At 38.5% G+C, this 19,181-nt stretch overlaps 1 protein-coding gene across 15 annotated transcripts; it reads right to left on the reverse strand.

Moving 5' to 3' along the window:
- Positions 1 to 268: 268 nt before the first annotated feature.
- Positions 269 to 17,667, reverse strand: brd3b (bromodomain containing 3b). 15 transcript variants are annotated; one of them, XM_065284311.2, is made up of 13 exons: positions 17,422 to 17,667; positions 16,114 to 16,445; positions 15,894 to 16,031; positions 15,392 to 15,536; positions 15,127 to 15,305; positions 11,180 to 11,572; positions 8,144 to 8,272; positions 7,881 to 8,069; positions 7,447 to 7,512; positions 6,599 to 6,825; positions 6,099 to 6,388; positions 5,543 to 5,668; positions 269 to 2,203 (listed from the first exon to the last, which is right to left on the reverse strand). In XM_065284311.2, exons 2-13 carry the CDS (start codon positions 16,312 to 16,314, stop codon positions 2,082 to 2,084), a joined length of 2,205 nt encoding a protein of 734 aa, XP_065140383.1. In that variant the 5' UTR covers positions 16,315 to 16,445; positions 17,422 to 17,667; the 3' UTR covers positions 269 to 2,081. The 15 variants fall into 15 exon arrangements, with proteins under 15 accessions (XP_065140383.1, XP_065140381.1, XP_065140382.1 ...); XM_065284309.1 differs by having other exon boundaries at positions 11,180 to 11,575; positions 17,422 to 17,550; XM_065284310.1 differs by having other exon boundaries at positions 15,127 to 15,308; positions 17,422 to 17,550.
- Between the last annotated feature and the right edge of the window lie 1,514 nt (positions 17,668 to 19,181).

Raw genomic sequence — 19,181 nt, forward strand, 5'->3', positions numbered from 1 at the left:
ACTCATAAGTAGCGCTATCAATTTTAAAATTTAACTCGAATGACATTTACATGTTATAAACCGCTCAAAAAAGTTTTAAGAAATATACTGTAAATTGGCATGCAATACACAAATGTTCTCTCTCTGATAAAAAAAGAACGAAAATATTTAGACCCAAGACAGAGTTGAGGACTAAGTAGTGAATATACATTTATATTTGTAATTATATATCCTATGTATCTTTATATCTCTGCATCATTTTCTGCCTCGAGAACCCCAGTTATATTCACACTAGGCCCTGCTGTAGGAACCGAGTGAGAGAAGCTGTAACAAAACTTATTTTAGAAACCACACACTATAGTCACAAGGAAATGCTGAGCTTGAACATGTAACGCAATACAGTGAAGAAAGCAAAACTGAGCTACGTGTTTCACACGATTTTGATGTTTACACGTTCTTTCATTTAAAGAATCTATACACATTGGTTTCAACTTGATTGTTATACATGAACCATTTATCTACTTTGTGCCAACTATTTAAATTAAGGCATCAAGAACAAATCCATTGGTTTTAGAGGTTGATATTTAAATTAAGTACTGTAAATAAAAAAAAAATCTTTGTTAATGCTACAAAACCCTTTAAGAGTGGTACAGGAAAAAACGAGAAATGAGAAGAAAAGAACCTCGAATACATTCATATTTTATAAAGATTATCAGTCATGGCCCATTCCAAATAAACTATTCTGTATACATGGCAAGAAGTGTTTAGGTACCACTGAAAGCATTCAGTACAGCATTTCCAAAAAAAAAAAAAAAAAAAAGAGGAAATTTAAGCTTATTACTAAAATGGAGAACATTAGTTGTAATACTTCCAACTAATAACTACTGTTGAACACACATCAGTCTGGAGTTAAATCTAGTGCTGCTGTTTGAAGTCTTCTTCACAAAGTCCAACTTTATTCTTAAGACTCCTTGAAGTGGCTACTTGTCCTGGACAGCTACTGCTATTTATTCTTTATTCCCACAGAGGACGTCCAGGGAGAGAAATGTATGCCAAAACAGATGTTTTTGAACAACATAATGCGTTTTGCCATTATCTCGATGATCTTTAAGTGTATACCTCCATCATATATTTATATATATATATATATATACTGAAATGAAAACACAACTTGATTGTCCTATGAGTGGACATGGTAAAGATGAGACATTCTAGAAAGCAGAAACAGGGACACCTACATATCAATGGTAAAAAAAATACACAAGACAATCCAAATATAAAACAAACAAGTGTATGATATAGAATAAAAACAAACAATAAAGCTAGAGAAAATTCTACAACAAATACTGAACCGAGAGCACCGGAAGAGAAAGTGTACACAGTGTCGAAACAGCCAAATTACTGCAAGCGATGCGTAAGCGCCTCTCAGAATGATTTAATATATCGATGCTGACATCGGGGTTGGCGGACACTGTATAGAGTACTGTTGAGCCACTGAATCTGTCAAGAAACATATCCATAAAGATGGCATGTGTGGATACAAAAAATAAAATAAATAGATCCTTTTAAAAATGGTAACAACGAAGACTAATCAGTACAATAAATGTGGAATGAGTTGAATAGTCATGCTAACATGACAGAACGACACCAGAGCAGGAGTTTTGTTCCTTCAGACCTTGCGTAGCTACACGATCGGTAAAATGCAGCCAGACATTTGTCAGTTTTTCCGCTAATGTACGTTTTCAATATGAATCTAATGAGCAGCAAACAAAAACCAAAAAAGAAAACGACTGACACACACGCAACCGTTTCACCTCCACGACTTATGCATTTTCCAAAAAAAAATATCTTTTTTTTGTCTTTTTTTCCTCTGCTGATACCAGGCGTTTCCCTTTGAGGGTTAGCGGAATAACCTCAAAACTGTCTGAACTATTCCACTCCGTCCGAGCCGTTTCTACAAACTATTTTAAAATATCCTCTGCCATCTGCGATGCTTCTAGTTCTTTATAAAAACAGGCCTTCAGAGAGATACTATTCATGACAAGACACACTACTCGTTAGAAAATAGAGGAGGCCGAAGTACGTGACGCTCTGATCCGAGGTCAGTCCGAGTCACTGCTCTCGGAGCTGGAGCCGCTGGAGCTACTGCTGCCCGAATCGGAGGAACTGCTGCTGCCACTCAGCCGAGATGGCCCGCCCCCCTGCGCTGACCCCGCCTTCTCTGCTGGGAACAGGAAATAGAAGTCATTAAAGAGGTCTGATGGGGGTGTGAGGAAAAAACATTGAATATACGTGTCGAGTTCATTTCCTGTTTGGCCTTTGTCCCTATATTGAATAGATTTGAAGCGGTCACCCTTAACCCACACCCGATGTTGTGTATTATGGTACATGCACACAGAAAGCAAAGAACTGTTCTTGAAAGGATAGAATATATTATGTGCCCACCAAGCAGCTGATATATTAGAGTCAGTCAAGTCGGTTAGTTGCAGCGCAAACACGTTTATCGTTCGTCATTTTTTTTCTTTTCAGGCATCTTTAACGGTGTTACTCTTTGTCCAAATCCTTTTCAATGTCGAAACATGTAAAGGGTCCAAAATTAACTTTTTGAAACACCTGCCTGTGACAGGTTAATACACTGTTTTATTAACTTTTTTATTCTTACGATAACAAAGAGATTTTAGTTGTTTACATTGTAGCAGAGTTTTCTAACCCCGAAAATGCGATAAACCCTCTTTTAAATTTTAAGTATAAACCCAGGGTTAAAAGAAGGATCGGTAAATAACGTTAAATTTCTTGCAAAAAAACGATCGATTGCTTCACAAGACGTCACCAGGAGTCATGGGGTTTCTGTAAAATATCTTCTTTATTGTTCTACTAAACAATTGTCACCAACATATTGGATAGCATGAGGGTGAGTAAATAAAAAGCACATTTTCATTTTTGGGTGAACTTTCACTAAACTTTAAAAGAAAGCACAATTAATCAACTGATACTAGAGATGCACCGATATATTGGCCAATAAACGGTATTGAACAATAAAAGCCCATTTTCCACACTATCAGCTGACAGTTTAAAAACAGCCAATAGTCATAGCTTATGGAAGGTAATTTCGGCTGATTTTAAATGAATTAATTAAATGATAAAATAAAAAATGAAATTGCAAAATATGTCCCAAATTTGAAAATTAAATGATAAAATAAAAATTAAAATATTAAGTAGAAAAAGTTCATTTTCAAGTTGATAATAAATCTTTCCTGCCAAATTGAATAATAAAATGCAATTGATTATTTGACATTTCATTTTTTTTAATGCAATCTTGAAGCAAGACTACCAATGTTAAAATTAAAAGGCAAACTTGAAAAGGAATTTGTAAATACCTCTTGCCTCGTGATTTTATTAAAAATGAAATGTCAAATGATCAATTGCATTTTATTTTTCAATTTGGTTGAAAAAAAGATGCATTATTTAATGTTTAAATTTTTATTTTAGCATTTAATTTTCAAATTTGGGACATATTAAATTTTTTTATAATTTAATTCATTCATTAATTTAAAATTGGTTGAAATTACCTTCCATAATAACCAACATATCCCTTCAATCAAAGGAGAACAGGAAAATGCGATGATTATGAGCTTAGTGTATAGAAAGTGTAAAGCAACATCAATGTTCAATATTAATGGTTAGTATATGAAATTTAGTTGAAGGAATTCCACTTTTATAAATTTATAAAAAAATTATAATTTACTCACCCCCATGTCATCCAAGATGTTAATGTGTTTCTTTGTTCAGTTGAGAAGAAATTAAGTTGTTTTAAAGGAAAACATTCCAGGATTTTATATAATATAATGGACAGTTTTCAGTTTCAATGCAGCTTCAGAGGGCTCTAAATGATCAAGGAATAAAGGTCTTATCTAGCAAAACAATCGTCATTTTCGCCCCCCAAAAAATAAAAAATATGTACTTTTAAACCACAACTTCTCGTGCATTAGCAGAGTGACGTGCCAGCGCGACCTTAAGTAGTATGTAATCACGTCGAAAGGTCACGCATAACATATATGAAACGCACATTTGCAGACCATTTTAAACAATAAACTGACACAAAGACATTAATAAGTATCATTCCACACACAACCACGTCTGAACGGTCCTCTTTCTCCACACTTATTACCACTGGGACGGTAGTTTCGCATACGTCATGCATGACCTTTCAACGTGATTAAGTAATATGTAAGGTCATGATGGCATTTCTTTGGGTAAAAATAATATTGCTAGATAAGACCCTTAAAAAGTCAGCGCCGTGCCTTTCTAAAAAGAATTTAACACAGTCTTTGGGTTTTCTATGTGTCGCCTGTCCGCGGCCCCCACCTATGACTCAAAATCCCTGTAGCTCAAAGTTGCTCAAATCCCTGTTGCGCCACAGAGCGCCACTTACATAGTTTAACATTAAATAACATCATATTTGTCCCAAATCATTAACGATTAACATTGGCTGCTAGTGTATATTTAGCATTTTGAAGTAGACGCCATCTGACTAAGCTTGCGCTATTCAATGTGCACTTCCAGTTCTACGATACCTCTCGACTCGACTCGGCGCTGAGCTGCGCGTACGGTGTGTGACCCCCTTTAGATCTCGGTTGGGATTGTTTAAAGCCCTTTGAAGCTTCAACTGCATTGAAACTGTAAACTGAGGTCCACTAAAGTCCACTATATTATTTTAAATCCTGGAATGTTTTCTTAAAAAAAAAAAAAGTAATTTCATCTGAACAAAGAAAGGATCTTGGATGACATGGGGGTGAGTAAATTATCGAGATTTTTAAAATTAAAGTGGAATATTTCTTTTAGAGGTCGACCAATATGTGTTTTTCAGTGCAGACGTCGATACCGATTATTACAGATCAAGTACACCGATAACCGATATTTTGAACCGATATGTATGGTGTAAAAAAATTAATGTCGAAATTTAGATGGCTCTGACAAAAACTTTTAATGCTTTGAAACATTTTTAAATCAATAAACGGTAAATTGCTTAAAGGTATTGCGGAGGATTTTCTTTTTCCGGGTGGATCATCAAGACTATTGGTCCTCCTACTTGTCAATCAGGAGGGTTGCGCAGTGGAGAAGGCGGTTATTTTCTAAAATTCGAGAAAATCCTCCGCTACACCTTTAATATCGACTGTGATTATCGGCCAGATCGATAATCGGTCAACCCCAAATTTCTTTATTATAACCACCAATTAATCGGTATTGACAGATATTGGTCTAAATAATCGGCTATCCATTTCGGAAGGGAAAATTTAACACCGGTGCATCTCTAATTGAAACCGTCAAAGTTTCCAGTGAGCGAATGTTCATTTTGGACCCTGATTACATTTGAAGGGCAGACAAAAATCCTATCGATCAAGTTAGTCGAATTAACGAAGCACAAAACTATGCTATACTATGTACCGATTTAAAGAAAAGATTGCCTTTATCTCTATTCACTCTATTCATCCTGCCCTCCTAAATCCAGCTAAGCCGTTATGGCCACCTGTATGCTCACATCTGCACACTACCACACAGGTACCTTTTTTGGGTGGTTTCTTGTTGTTGTTGAGTTGTCCACTCACGTCCTGTAGCCTCTTTTCTAACTCTTTCTTCTTTTCCTGAACCAGTTCCTCTTTAGACTTGGCACTCTTTTTCCCAGTGCCCGCTGCAGGAGACACACAGCGGCGACCGGTGAGTAACGAGCTCACCGCCGTGGCAACAAGCAGCAAAAAGCACTCCACTACGCTAGTGTTTAAACCCATATCAGAAGTGTGCACGATTATTACTCGTGCATCCGTGGCCCGTTTCCGTAATGAAAACGAATTTAATGTATATACAGAGATGTTCTTCGAAATACTTGAATCTTTACATACCGGGAAAAGCACGTATAACATAAACCACCAAAAAAAAACAATCATGCAACACAGTGGAGAAGGTGAGTGCTCCCAGCTCAAAAGGAGGAAACAGCACAGCCCATTTCAGCTTTTAGAGCAGACCGACCAGGCAAGAGGAAAGAGCTAAATGAAAGTCGGTAGTGAGGCTACGCTAAAATAAATAAAATTAGCTCGCATATATAATAAAAAAGGCCCACTTACGTAACGGTTTGCGTTGCTTTTTCTGTAAACAAGACTTGACGTATCTTTCAAGCTCACGCAGCGTAGAAGGCTTGAGCGTTTCAAAGTCGATTTCGATCTCGTCCGGATTGGAGTCTCGAAGCGACGGCTCACGCGACTGGATGATGTGAACCACTCGGCCCAGCTTCTCGCCCGGCAACCGGTTGATGTCCAGGCTAAGTTGCCGCTTTTCGTCGTAAGACATGGGCAGAGACTCCTCTTCGTCGGACTCGTAGTTTGTCGCGGCAGGTTTGCCCCCCTTTTTCGGTTGCCTGTGGAATGCAGTAAGGTAATATTTTGTGTAGGCCAAACAAACAGCTTACATTTTTATGCACTAAAAATAATAAAACACTACCACTGTTTAGTAAAACGGCGTAAAAACTGCTTTTTACTGTAAATATAAAAAACCCGGATTGACTGTCCACCACAAACAAAACATGAATTTTACACCAATATTAATGGCGTAAGAATATCACACTTACCTCGTGGTAGACGTGCTGTTGGGTTTCCGCGTGGAGGTCTTTTTCGGTTGGATTTGTTTAGTCGGCTGCGGCGGCTTGGCTTTCTTGTCCTCTTCCACCTTGACCTTGTTTTTGTCTTTCTCTTTGTCTTTCTTCTTCTTCTCTTTTTCCTTCTTCTCTTTCTTTTTCTTTGGTTTGCTCACAGGACCCTGCGACAGAGCGGCTAGCTGTTCATGTACAGCCTTCAGCTGAGGAGGAAGGTGGAGGGTATGGTTAGCAAGCGGGGGACGGGACATGCTCAAGTGAAACAAACTAGGATCTCGGCTGTGCAGGGACAGATGATGGGACCGGTGAATGGGGGGGCAGTTTTAAGGATAATGAATGACATCTGTCGCATACATCTTCTTATTTGTTGGAAAAAAACAATCGCACACGCATTTTTTTGATCATTTTTGTATTACCTTTGACATTTTTAAACAACTTTTATTGTCCAAATATTAAAATGTTATAGCACACTTGTCTTTAGCAATTTAAGAAAAATTTTAACTTTCACTAAATATGCATTCTTATTAACATATACCCATCGGGTAACACCTCCCTTAAGAATGATTCGAAAGCACCGAAGACCACATCCCAGAAAACAGTTAGGATTCTCATTGATAAACATGCCAATCAATGTCATTCACACGCAGAGAAGAAAACAGAGCCGAAAGACTAGCTGTGTTACAAAGCAAGCTCGTCTGAGGGAAATGCCCAGCTTGAATACACCCTAAAGCACCGCCGTAACCCTCTACCGCCCGCTCGAAAAGAGGCTGCGAAAATGGAGGAGTTAGTGGGGTGGGGGACCGGGAAGTAAAAATATAAGTCACCTGAAAACGCTTGGGACACCCGTTTTTTGTCCCTGCCCTGTTACCATTGGGGTGCTCCACAGTTTGCTGGTAAGAAAGCCAAAGTAAAATCAGGGGACAAAATAATCACTCTCAAACGTGTATTTTAATGCAAAAATACTGTAACATCAGACTAGGCCACGATGACACAACTAAAGTGACCAAAAAAATCTACTTCAGTGTTACAGCATGCAAGCCAATATATGCCAAGATGCCAATATATGAAACTGCAGAGGCGGTAGAGGGTTAAACTTTAAGTCCAGGGTGAAAATGGGCAGTTATACGGAGCCTGTCCTCAAAAACATGAAGACAAAAATGACTAACATAATTGAAGAGGTGGTGAATGTGAAGGGGGAGCGGGCGTGGCCTCTGCCCATCTCTCTGCCCATCTTGGTCCCCACCTCTTCGACACTCACCTGTTCCTGCAGTTCGGCCAATCTGGTGGCCCGTTCCTCCTCTGAGTCCGAGCTGGAGCTGGACGAGTCCGCGCTGCTCTCGCTGCTTCCCGTGCTCTTGCTCACCACCGCCGTGGCCGACACCGTGCTCGGGGACGACGGCTCAGCGGGCTCATCTGGCATCTTGGCGAATTTCATCTCGAACACATCCTGTGGGGAAACAAAACAGTGAGGCCTCTGGTTCCACAGGAACATCTTGAAGTCTTCATTTGAAATAAACTCACCTGTAGTTTTCTGGCCATGGCAACGACCTCGTGATCAGGTGGGTTGTACTTGTAACAATTTGAGAACATTAACCGAACATCTGCCGCGAAACCTTGGGCATCTGGGTATTCTCGGCCGTCCATCTTTTTCTAGAATAGAGGCAATGTTTAGTTTCAAAACTTTAAAAACTAAGACCTCTACATGTTTTCAAGGGGTATATGAACAATTTAGACAGTTAAAAACAAAATGGTAAAACCTAACAATTAGATTATTTGGTCATATCAGTTAATGCATTAGCTGACATGAACTATAGCTAGATGAATAGCTGCGTTTAATGCATATGCAAGGGTCCACTTGCAGGTAACGTGATGCAAATTTCGTCATTAGAATGGTACTGTATGCACACAAATGAATTTTTGTAACCAAGTGTACTTTGTATGCGTATGCGTGTACAGAAGAATGTAGTATGTAGCCCAGGAGATGCATTGCATTTTGTCGCAATGCGCATGCGTTAAACGTCTGGTTCACGTACGAGTCAAATAAACTATGCTTTGAAAGGCAGTGTGTTTAACCGTGCGCGTACACATTATTTAAAAAAAACTATAAGAATATGTAGTAAAGGAAATTTCACTTTCATAAAAATAAAATCCTGATAATTTACTCACCTCCATGTCATCCAAGTTGTTTATGTCTTTATTTGTTCAGTCGAGAATAATTTTTTATGAGAAATTTTTTTTCTCAATTTAATAGACTTTATTGGACCCCAACAGTTTACAGTTTCAGTGCAGTTTAAAATTGCAGTTTCAAAACGATACCAAACGAGGGATAAGGGTCTTATCTAGCGAAACGATAGTCACTTTCGACAAGAATAAATAAGCACTTTTAAAGGGGTGGTTCAAGGGTATTTCATGCATTCTGACTTATTAACACAGTTATAGAGTTGTTTCCTCATGCTAAACGTAGGCAAAGTGTCAAAAAAGCAGTTGGGCGTGTTACAGAGTATTTCTGTGCCGAATGCACTTCGCCAGGGTTCGTTCAAGTTTCGGAAAGTTTTTTCGATTACAGGTCCAGCTGATGTTTCAGGGGTTTCTAAACGTATCGCTTCTTTTTATAGGCACTTCCCCCGGAAAACCCCGCCCACCCGTCAATCAGTGGCAGATGCTAGAACTTACAAACATCACATCACGTGACAGCTTTGTTTAATTTCAAAACTCAACAATTGCACAAAGAAGAAGTGTGTTTTTGAATGTAAGGAGAAAAAAGCCAGCCTTATGGAAACACTGGATATAGTTTATTATCCGGGGTAGCAGCATGGGGTTGCGTGTGTGTTTGATGCAATGGATTTCATTGAAAAGTCCCAACCGGGTCATGAGTTGCATGCGGACTGTCTTATGTTGGAAATAGGCGCGTGCATATTATATAAATGATACAAACATGTAGTGAATCATAAGTTATAAGTGTTGTATAGTGTTGCATGACTCGTACTCGCTCCTCCTACGGTAGTAACTCCTGCTTTTTCATTTTTTCATACGTTATCGGAAAGAATCGGTAAAGCTAATCTTACTTTTATAAATCTGATTAAACTAAAGACTCTTCGGAGATATAAAGGCTGTAATACTACTCTATAGGTACTCTAGATCAGTGGTTCTTAACGTTATTCCTGGAGGCCCACAGCCCTGCACATTTTGTATGTCTCCCTTATTTAACACACCTGATTCAAATCATCAGCTCATTAGAAGAGATCTCAATGAACTGAACCGAGTCTGTCAGATAAAAGAGACATACAAAATGTGCAGAGCAATGGGCCTCGAGGAATAACGTTAAGAACCACTGCTCTAGATTAACATCAGAAATGCAGAAACAGCATGTGTTATGTGAGCTTTAAACCACAACTTTTCATCTTGCACTAGCTGTGTGATGCTCCAGCGCAACCTTTGCGCACATTTGGGGGCCATTTAAAAAAATAAACTGACACAAATACATTAATTAGTATCATTCCACATACAACAGCATCGGAACGGTCCTCATTCTCCACACTTGTAAACATTGGGGCGGAAATTTTGCATACGTCATGCATGACCTTTCGACGTGCTTACGCAATACCCAAGGTCGCCCTGGTGCGTCACACGGCTAGTGCAAGACAAGAAATTGTGGTTTAAAAGTGAATTTTTTTTACTTTTCTTGCCAAAAATGTAAATCGTTTCCCTAAATAAGATCCTTATTCCTCGTTTGGGATCGTTTAGAGCCTGAAGCTGCATTGAAACTGCAATTTTAAACTAAATTAAAACTGTAAATTGTTGGGGTCCAATAAAGTCTATGAAATTTAGAAAAATCCTGGAATGTTTTCCTTAAAGCAATACTATGGTTTTGCTCTTTGCTCCCCCTACAGGTTGGAAGCGGAATTGTCCATTACCACTGTCGTAAATAATTTAGCCTACTGCAGCAAAGCTGGCTCTGATTGGATTGTAGGTCTGCCGTAAAGCAAGGTTTTGTAGTTTTCACTCGAACTACAGGACCGCGACCCGACGGTTGGTAACTTCTTTAGTGCGGTTTTGGCCGATAGAGGGCTGCAAAGCGAATGTGAAAGTGCCGTTCACCTTTTTTCGAGTGGATGAACGACTGAAACTTTTTTGAAAACGTTCTTTTAAAGGTAAAAAAACCTCTTTAGTGTTGCTTAAAAAAAAAAAAAATTTCTTCTGGACTGAAAAAACATTTTGGATGACATGGGGGTGAGTAAATTATAGAGATTTCTTTTTTTATGAAAGTGGAATAACAATGAACAATATAGTTTTCAGCATTTAATAAGGTTTGTTAAGAACAATACAATTGTGCATTGCTTATTAATTTGAGTTAATTGTACATTAACTCACGTTCACAGAATCAACCGTTTCTTTAAAAAAAAGCATTAGTAAATTTTAAATTTAACATTACTTAGATTAATAAATGCTGTAGAATATTGTTCATTGTTATCTAATGTAGTAAACTAAAATAACTTTAATGTATTAAATGAAAGCCAAACATTCATTGTTATTTCGTGGTGAAACATCAGATCATACTTTGACCGTGCTGAGGTCCATCGGCTGCTTGATGATTTCATGATAGTCGTGCAGCTCGAGAGCTTCTGCGTCTACAGGTTTGTAGAACGGCCATGCGTAGGCCGCGTGCTTCTTGGAAAGCATCTCTTTGAGTATAGTGTCACAATATTTGAGATGATCGTTGAGCTTGCTCTTCTTATTGTTGGTGGTGGTGGTGTTGTTGTTGCCTTGTGGTAAGACGTCCCCATCTTCCAGGTCCTTTTTGGGAGGTTTGATGGGTCGGCCCGTGCTCTCTCGTCTGGAAATGACTTTACTGTGTTTGGACTCCAAACTGGCGGTGGGCGATTCGCTTCTGCTGGCGGTGATCGCACAGGTTGTGGGCGTGGTAGTGTCTGCTTTCCGCTTCACCCCTTTCTTCTGAGGAATATAAGATTGCCAATGTGTGTTAGAACCAACAACACTTAACTGGAGATGTGCCAAATCTGTGAGTTGTCTGAAGTCGATGAGTACACAGACACGCAGTTCAAAAGTGTGTTTTTAGAATCTGTTTGTTTGCATTAAAATTTTGCTGAAAATATTAATAGTTTGCTTCTTACTGTTACAATTGTACGTTTCACTTTAGAAAGCATATGAAGAGTTTAGATGCAAAACCCTCAATATTTTTTTAATCGAACTCGTCGCTTCGTAACATTATTATTAAACTACTGCTGGAACATAGGGCTGTGCAAAAAATCGACTGCGATTATCATGCGGGTGTCGTCAGTGAAGCCGGTTCCGTGATTAGAAGTAAATCGCCATCAGCTGCTTTCAGATGGAGCGGCATTTATTACACAGACCCGTAGTTCACAGAGAAGCTAGGCAAAATCGGGTTCATAATCGAGGAAAATCGATTCCGATTATCTATGCGATTTTGCCTAGCTTCTCGGTGAACTACGGGTCTGTGTAATAAATGCCGCTCCATCTGAAAGCAGCTGATGGCGATTTACTTCTAATCACGGAACCGGCTTTACTGACGACACACGCATGATAATCGCAGTCGATTTTTTTGCACAGCCCTACTGGAACATGGACCTTTTTGGCAATGTCTTTCATTCTTTTCTGGGAAAAATAATTGTGAAACTAACTGAAGCCAATGGGACAGACCTTCCAGTTTTTATCAAAAATATCTAAATATGTGTTCGGAGCAATTGGTGGTTTAGAACGACAATGATTTATGATAAAATTATCATTTTGGGGTGAATTATCCCTTTAATAGCAATGAAACGATTATTAGTCAGTAACTGATATGCCTTAGTTTCACAAGTGTCACTTTAGTCATTTAATTGGTATTTAATAGGGCTGGGACAACGCGTCGACGTAATCGACGACGTCGACGCAAAAAATACGTCGACGCAAAATATGCGCGTCGATTCGTCAGACCCAAAAGGCGGCGCAGTAGTAGCAACGCGAGTGGCTTCAGTCCACGCCGGTTTCACACAGCAAGGGTGAGCAGTGCCTGCGGCCGCGCGGCGCGTGGTTTTTTCAGCGCCCATGTTAACAAGCATGCACCCCGCCGCATGAGCAGCGCGAGCTCGCGGCTCGAAACGGATATAAACGGAGGTCGGAGCCAGCTGCAAATACTTGGGCGGCTCTGTAGCAACAGTGCTGCAATCGTTTCTGCGTGGTTCTGCTGCGCTGCTCACGCTCAATTAAAGTGAAAGTGCTTTGTTTATGGTTTAAATGCTCGTGGATTTACGCGAAAAAGTGTCATTTTACCATAAAATCATGAATGTGATGCCAAGTGTGTTTTAAACAGTCATTTGAGCAATTTAACAGAAAGCAATGAAATATGTCACTGTTGCCAGAAGACTGCGCTTTCATTCACTCTCTGTCCAGCAGTAAATGAGTCCTAATCTATCTTAATAAACTTAAGAGAAAGAGATTTAATAATATATGTGCTTCTTAAGTCTATAATAAGTCTATCTTATCTGTCATTAAATGGACTAGAACAGCATGAAAACAATGTGGATTAAACAAATCTAGTTATAAAAATTACACAGACCATCAAAAGGCACATTGAAGAGGTTTTGCTCATAAATGCATGCAAAATAAAGTCATTTGAACTTGAGATTTTTATATGGTTACTTAACTGCACAGTATGCACTGCAAATGCTTTATTGAATGCTACCTCTGTCTAAGAATGCATTATTTTGCACTTGTATAGTCTTTTTTTATTTTGAAATTTTAAGAGCAATAAAGATATATTAAAAATGTTTACATTCAGATATGTAAATCAACATGTATAACTTGCTATTAGTTAATTAATGGGGAGATAATCGAGAATCGAATCGAATCGAAGTCGAATCGGACTGACAAAATGAATCGTTAGATTAATCGATGCATCGAAAAAAGAATCGCTAGATTAATCGTTAAAAAAATAATCGTTTATCCCAGCCCTAGTATTTAACAAATTTGGCTGTGTTTCGCTGCAAAACCCTCTAAGTGCATGCAACGTTTTTCTCCAAGACATGATAAACAGATGCAAAATCACTAAAAAAATATGCAACTAGAAACATTGCAAATAATTAGTTCAATAAGTAAGAATTCAAAATGTAAAAATCAAGAAACTGAAGCACACATAAAAGTCATGCCACATTCGAGTTGTTTTCAGGTTCAGGTACTCACAAGGGACCCAAGTTTGAATGTGACCCACGGTTGTTTCAAATTCGTCTTCCATGCACTGAGGATTTTGCTGAAAAATCGACTTGGCACTTAAAGGACCCTACCAACTAACCAGTATTTCTGAATTACCTGAGGCCGCGATTAATCGAATTTGAAGTGGAAGTATCTGATGCACGTATTTTACGTGCTGAGAGCATTCAGTTTACGTATGTCAATTTATGCAATTTCCCATATTCGATGATTGTTTAAATTAACGATCAATCAATTGAATAAGCATTAACTGTAATAGTGTAATAAGCCTTTACTGCAGTGGCAAAGGCTCTAGCCAATGACATAAAAGTGGGCGTAAAAACGCAGCTTCCTTACGCAAATTAAAATATTTTATTTTGTCTAAATAACATCCTAGTGGAATTGTAAAATGAGTCAATGTAGTTGGTGTTTTGATAAAAATCATCAATTTAATCTCGTAATGAAATATAATGACTAATAGACACAGTATAACTCCGCCTCATAACGGCACTCTGCACAGTTGCATGAAAGTCCATGACAAAATAAAGTTTCATTATCATCAAGTGTTATTTTTCTAGCTGTTCACCTCGCTTTCCGAGTCGTTGATACACTGTTTGTTGTAATTATATCCAAGAAGCACACAAAGGGCACTTCTCCCGTTGTCACCTCAGCTTAGACCTGTGGCGTACTTCCAGCAAAGATGCTTATATTATGAAGATTTCAACCTTCCATTAGAAAACCCAAAACAGTCAACTTGGCTAGCGTGTAGCGCCTCAGCCAGTCAATAATGACGATCAATGATATATGTTGCGGGCGTTCAGAGTGTACATTTTAGTTTCTTGCCAGAATTTAAGATTACATTTTAATCTGTTCATTAAAAATGGATTCTGGTCTCCTTCCCTGTGTATAGCAGCATTTCTGGTAAAAGTTCTGTGCGCCGGACGTGCTTGCTTTTTTGACAATCGTTAAGTTTTATCGCTTTAATTCTTATTGACAATTAATTGAAGATCGATTAATTGTTAACATCCCTAATTCGGTTAATATCATTATCTCATTTTTAATGGCTTTTGCATCTGAGCTATATATATATATATATATATATATATATATATATATATATATATATATATATATATATATATATATATATATATATATATATATATATATATATATATATATATATATATATATATTATATATATATAGAGAGAGAGAGAGAGAGAGAGAGAGAGAACACCAAGAACAATAAAAAGAAACCTGGAGAATAGCACGCATGTTATTTCTACAGGTCTTACTTTGACAACAGGCTGCGCAGTTGGGATCATTGCTGCGGCAGGGGGCGCGGCCTGCACGTTGGAAGTGATGGTTGAGACCGGAGTCGCGGCTATAACAGGAGTCTGAGCCAGCTGAGGGGGGGAACTCGGGCATGACGAAGACGGAGATCCTGCAGTCAGTGCTATCGATTGTTGGTTATCTACTTGGATGTGATAATGACAGGTCAGCTGGAAACGTTTCCCAAAGCAACATCCAAAAGCTTATCTGTGACATCCAATGAGTTACCTGATGCAGGAGGTGCCCCGGGTTTCCGTGCTTTACCCTTCGGTGGTGGGGGTAGAAGTTCCACCTCTTCCTGGGGCATCTGAGCTACCTTCTGAAGAAAAATCTTTTCTAATGCTTGAGCCATCAGAACAATGTCATCTGTGGGCTAAGATGAGAAATAGAAAACTGACACTGTTACTCCTTACAAATCCTTTCTGTTGCTCAATTAGTAGTGTTGCGTTCGCATTACATGGGATTAATTCCCTGGGAACACCTACTGTAATGCATAATTCGCATGTAATTTATGCATTAATGTAAATACTTGATTCTGATTGGTCAACTGCTTCACTGAGCGACTGATAAACTTCTTACCTGACTGTTGCCCTTAGCAACTACACTATGCTAGTTACACATCTCTGGTCCTTCCTTACATAAAATTCAGCAAATTGCTATGCATAAAGTCATGTTAATAAACCATTTCAGAATATTACAACCCCTCAGTACAACTATTAACATATTTTACCTTGTTATAGATGTAACAGTTTGTGAACATAGTGTTAAAGTCCTGCATGCATTCACCAGCAGTCCAATAGTAATTATTCTCAAGCCGCTTCTTTATGGTTCCCATGTCCATTGGATTTTTTATAACTTTATGGTAGTCCTATATGATAAAGACAATGAATTAGACAATGCCAAGCAGACTAGTAACCCACCAACTATTCCAACGCAATACTTAAACTTACCAGCAGATTCAATTTGATGGCATCGACAGGTGTGTAGAAGGGCCAGGCGAACTGATGTTTCCACAGGGTCTTCACGACCACGTTCTGCATATATTGTAGCTGGTTTGTTTTCCGGCCCGGTTTGCTGGGGTTGGTGAACTCGGGTGGAGGGGGGTTCACAATAGGTGGAGGCACCTGGGCAGGGGACGTGACCACCGACATACTGGCCAGTAAAAGGGAAGAAGTCGCTTGAATGACGCCTGTACGTCTCTTAGCTCAGTTACAATGATCCTCTTGCTCCTTAGTCCCACCTTGACACACACATCCCATCTCAGGACCTGAGTGTCAGCACTCTGTTAGTAAACACAAGGAAATGACGTGTTAAATGTAGAGCGTGACTGAAAGTGACACTACATAGGGTGCGTAATAAACATCAAATCCGCACCAAACAATAACAGTTCGTACCTCAGTGTCAATTTGCACGTGTACATACATTTGTTTATCATCACTTTGTTTAGGTCTGCACTTGTTCTCGATAAAGTTGTTGACGACTTTAAGATTTTAAATATTATATGCGTTTATAAATAATAGTAATAATTTATGCAATTGATACGCATAACAAATATTATAACTAAAATTATTATATTCTTAGTTACTTTGCATTTCCAACTAAATGTACTACAGCAAGAAAATGAGGCCAAAGTGTGAACTGCTATGTTTTTAAAATAAACACTAATTTACGAGTGTAGTTTTTAATCAGTTTTAACCGAGAAAGCGCATTTCAAAAACGCCAGGTTTACTAGGAATCAGACAAAAGCTTAACATCGGCAAGAAAATCGCGCCGTTACATCGTAAACTTGACTGGGAATACGTTTCGCGATCGCGCGTAAAACTAACCGCACCGGGCGTGTATATTTAAGTTCTTTAAAAGATGGCGGGCACGGGAGAGACAGGGCATCGAGTGAGGAATGCCGAGGATCGAGCCCCACCATGTCTTTAACACAACCATTGTGTATGCGTACCGTGCAGCCAGCTAGCTACTCGCCGAGCTCATTTAAAAGCATCCCATAATGTATCCGCGGTGTTTATTCACGCCTGATACAACAGGAAAAACCGACACGGACGGGGTTCAAAACGGCGGCGCTTGAAAGAAGGTTTTGTTACATTGTTGTAAAGCGCCGCTCATCGGCTCCAGTCTGACAGAGGAGATCCAACTAGCCACATTCAGCTGTGTTTCCCCCCCAAAAACATCAATATGCATCATCCAAACTGAACATAAACTCCAATCGGAACGTGCTGAGCGCAAATGCGATTGGTATACTTTATTACTTTCACTCCAAGCGGCTCCGGTGGCGTTTTCCTCGCAGATTTTCGGGTAGCTTTTATTGCGAAGAAGCATAATAGATGGCTGGGGTCGACACTGGTTGGGTAGTGTTGTGCGCATGCGCGCTGCGTCGCACGGTATTGTGGTTGTTGTTGTGTAAATGACTGTCGACACCGAATATTACACGGGCAAACGCTGTAAAACTGATCTTGGATCGGGTCTGGTCGACGCGTAGTTATTAACACATCGCATCTATTCCCAGAAACGGTTTAAGAACGAAACTCGAAAGCTTAGTTTCGTTCTCTGTTCGTCCAGGGAAAACAGATCTGCAACAGTTTCTTATTCATCGAGGAAAATAAATAAATATATATTGGGGACAGCATCATAAACGCTTCAAGTTGTCAGTAAATGCTGCGCATGCGCGGCGATGTGCGTGTAATTTTACTCGAAGTTATGTGTTATTTCAAGAGCATATACTTGTTTTAAAAGTTTAATCTGGATGGAAATTATTTTGTGGAAGTATTCTCATCTATTTTCCACAAAAACTAAAACAAATATACATTATTTGCAATTTAATTTACAATTTAAAATGATCACGTGTTTTAAATTATACAAAACTAAATGTTATTACTAATAAATGGAAGTTATTGTTTATATTGACAGCTGTTCTAGGATAATTTTGTAATTTACACTCTAAACAATAAAGCTTTTAAAAGCCGTTTTGCTTCCATGAAAACCACATCAAGTTTAAGACTTTTTTAAGATGTCAAATAAATCTTTGGTGTCCTCAGAGTACGTATGTGAAGTTCTAGCCCAAAATATCATATAGATCATTTATAATAGCATCTTAAAATTGCCATTTTGTAGTTGTGAGCAAAAATGTGCTGTTTTGGGGTGTGTCTTTTTAAATGCAAATTAGTTGATCTCTGCACTATGGCGGTTCCGTGGTTGGATAGTGCAGATTAAAGGCGGGGTGCATGATTTTTTTGTAAAACACTTTGGAAACCCAGGTGAAAAAGTAGTACACTTCCATAGTGTACTTACTTAAAGTGCTTTATTTTCGCACACTAATTTTGTACTTAATATACTAAAAACTCATTTTTAGTACTTGTTAAGATGTTCTTAAGATCATCTAAGTGTACTTGTGCTTTTTTGAGACATAATGAATATGAACTAAAATGCACTTTTAACATACTACATCTGTATTAAAAAAATTATTTAGTTAAAGGGGTCATATGATGAAAATGTTAGCATTGCCACTTTGTAGGTGTGAGCAAAAATAGGTCATTGAAATTTGGCTTTCATTATGATGTCATAAGGATATCTTATTAGAATAATACCGCCTCCTTAATCTGAACTCTCCAACCACTGCACTGCCGTTTAGTGCAGAGAGAAAGAAAGAGAAAGGAAGGACTTGACAGCACAATTGAGTTTGAATTACAACAAACCACCATCATTGTGATCAGTGTTTGCACTTTATCCGCTCATTTGCATTTTAAAAAACACACCCAAAACGACACATTTTTGCTCAAACCTACAAAGTGGCAATGCTAACATTTTCATCATATGACCCCTTTAACAATTGTATTAAACTTGAACTCATACAAAGATTTTTTAAATATATTTTTAGCACATTTTAGTTCATATTTATGGTGTCAAAATAGCACAGTGAAGTACAATTAGATGATCTTCAGAACATCTTAAGAAGTACTAAAGATGAGTTTTTAGTATATTAAGTACAAAATTAGTGTGGGAAAATTAAGCA

The sequence above is a fragment of the Paramisgurnus dabryanus genome, chromosome 5 (genome assembly GCF_030506205.2).
Source record: "Paramisgurnus dabryanus chromosome 5, PD_genome_1.1, whole genome shotgun sequence".
Taxonomy (NCBI): Eukaryota; Metazoa; Chordata; class Actinopteri; order Cypriniformes; family Cobitidae; genus Paramisgurnus; species Paramisgurnus dabryanus.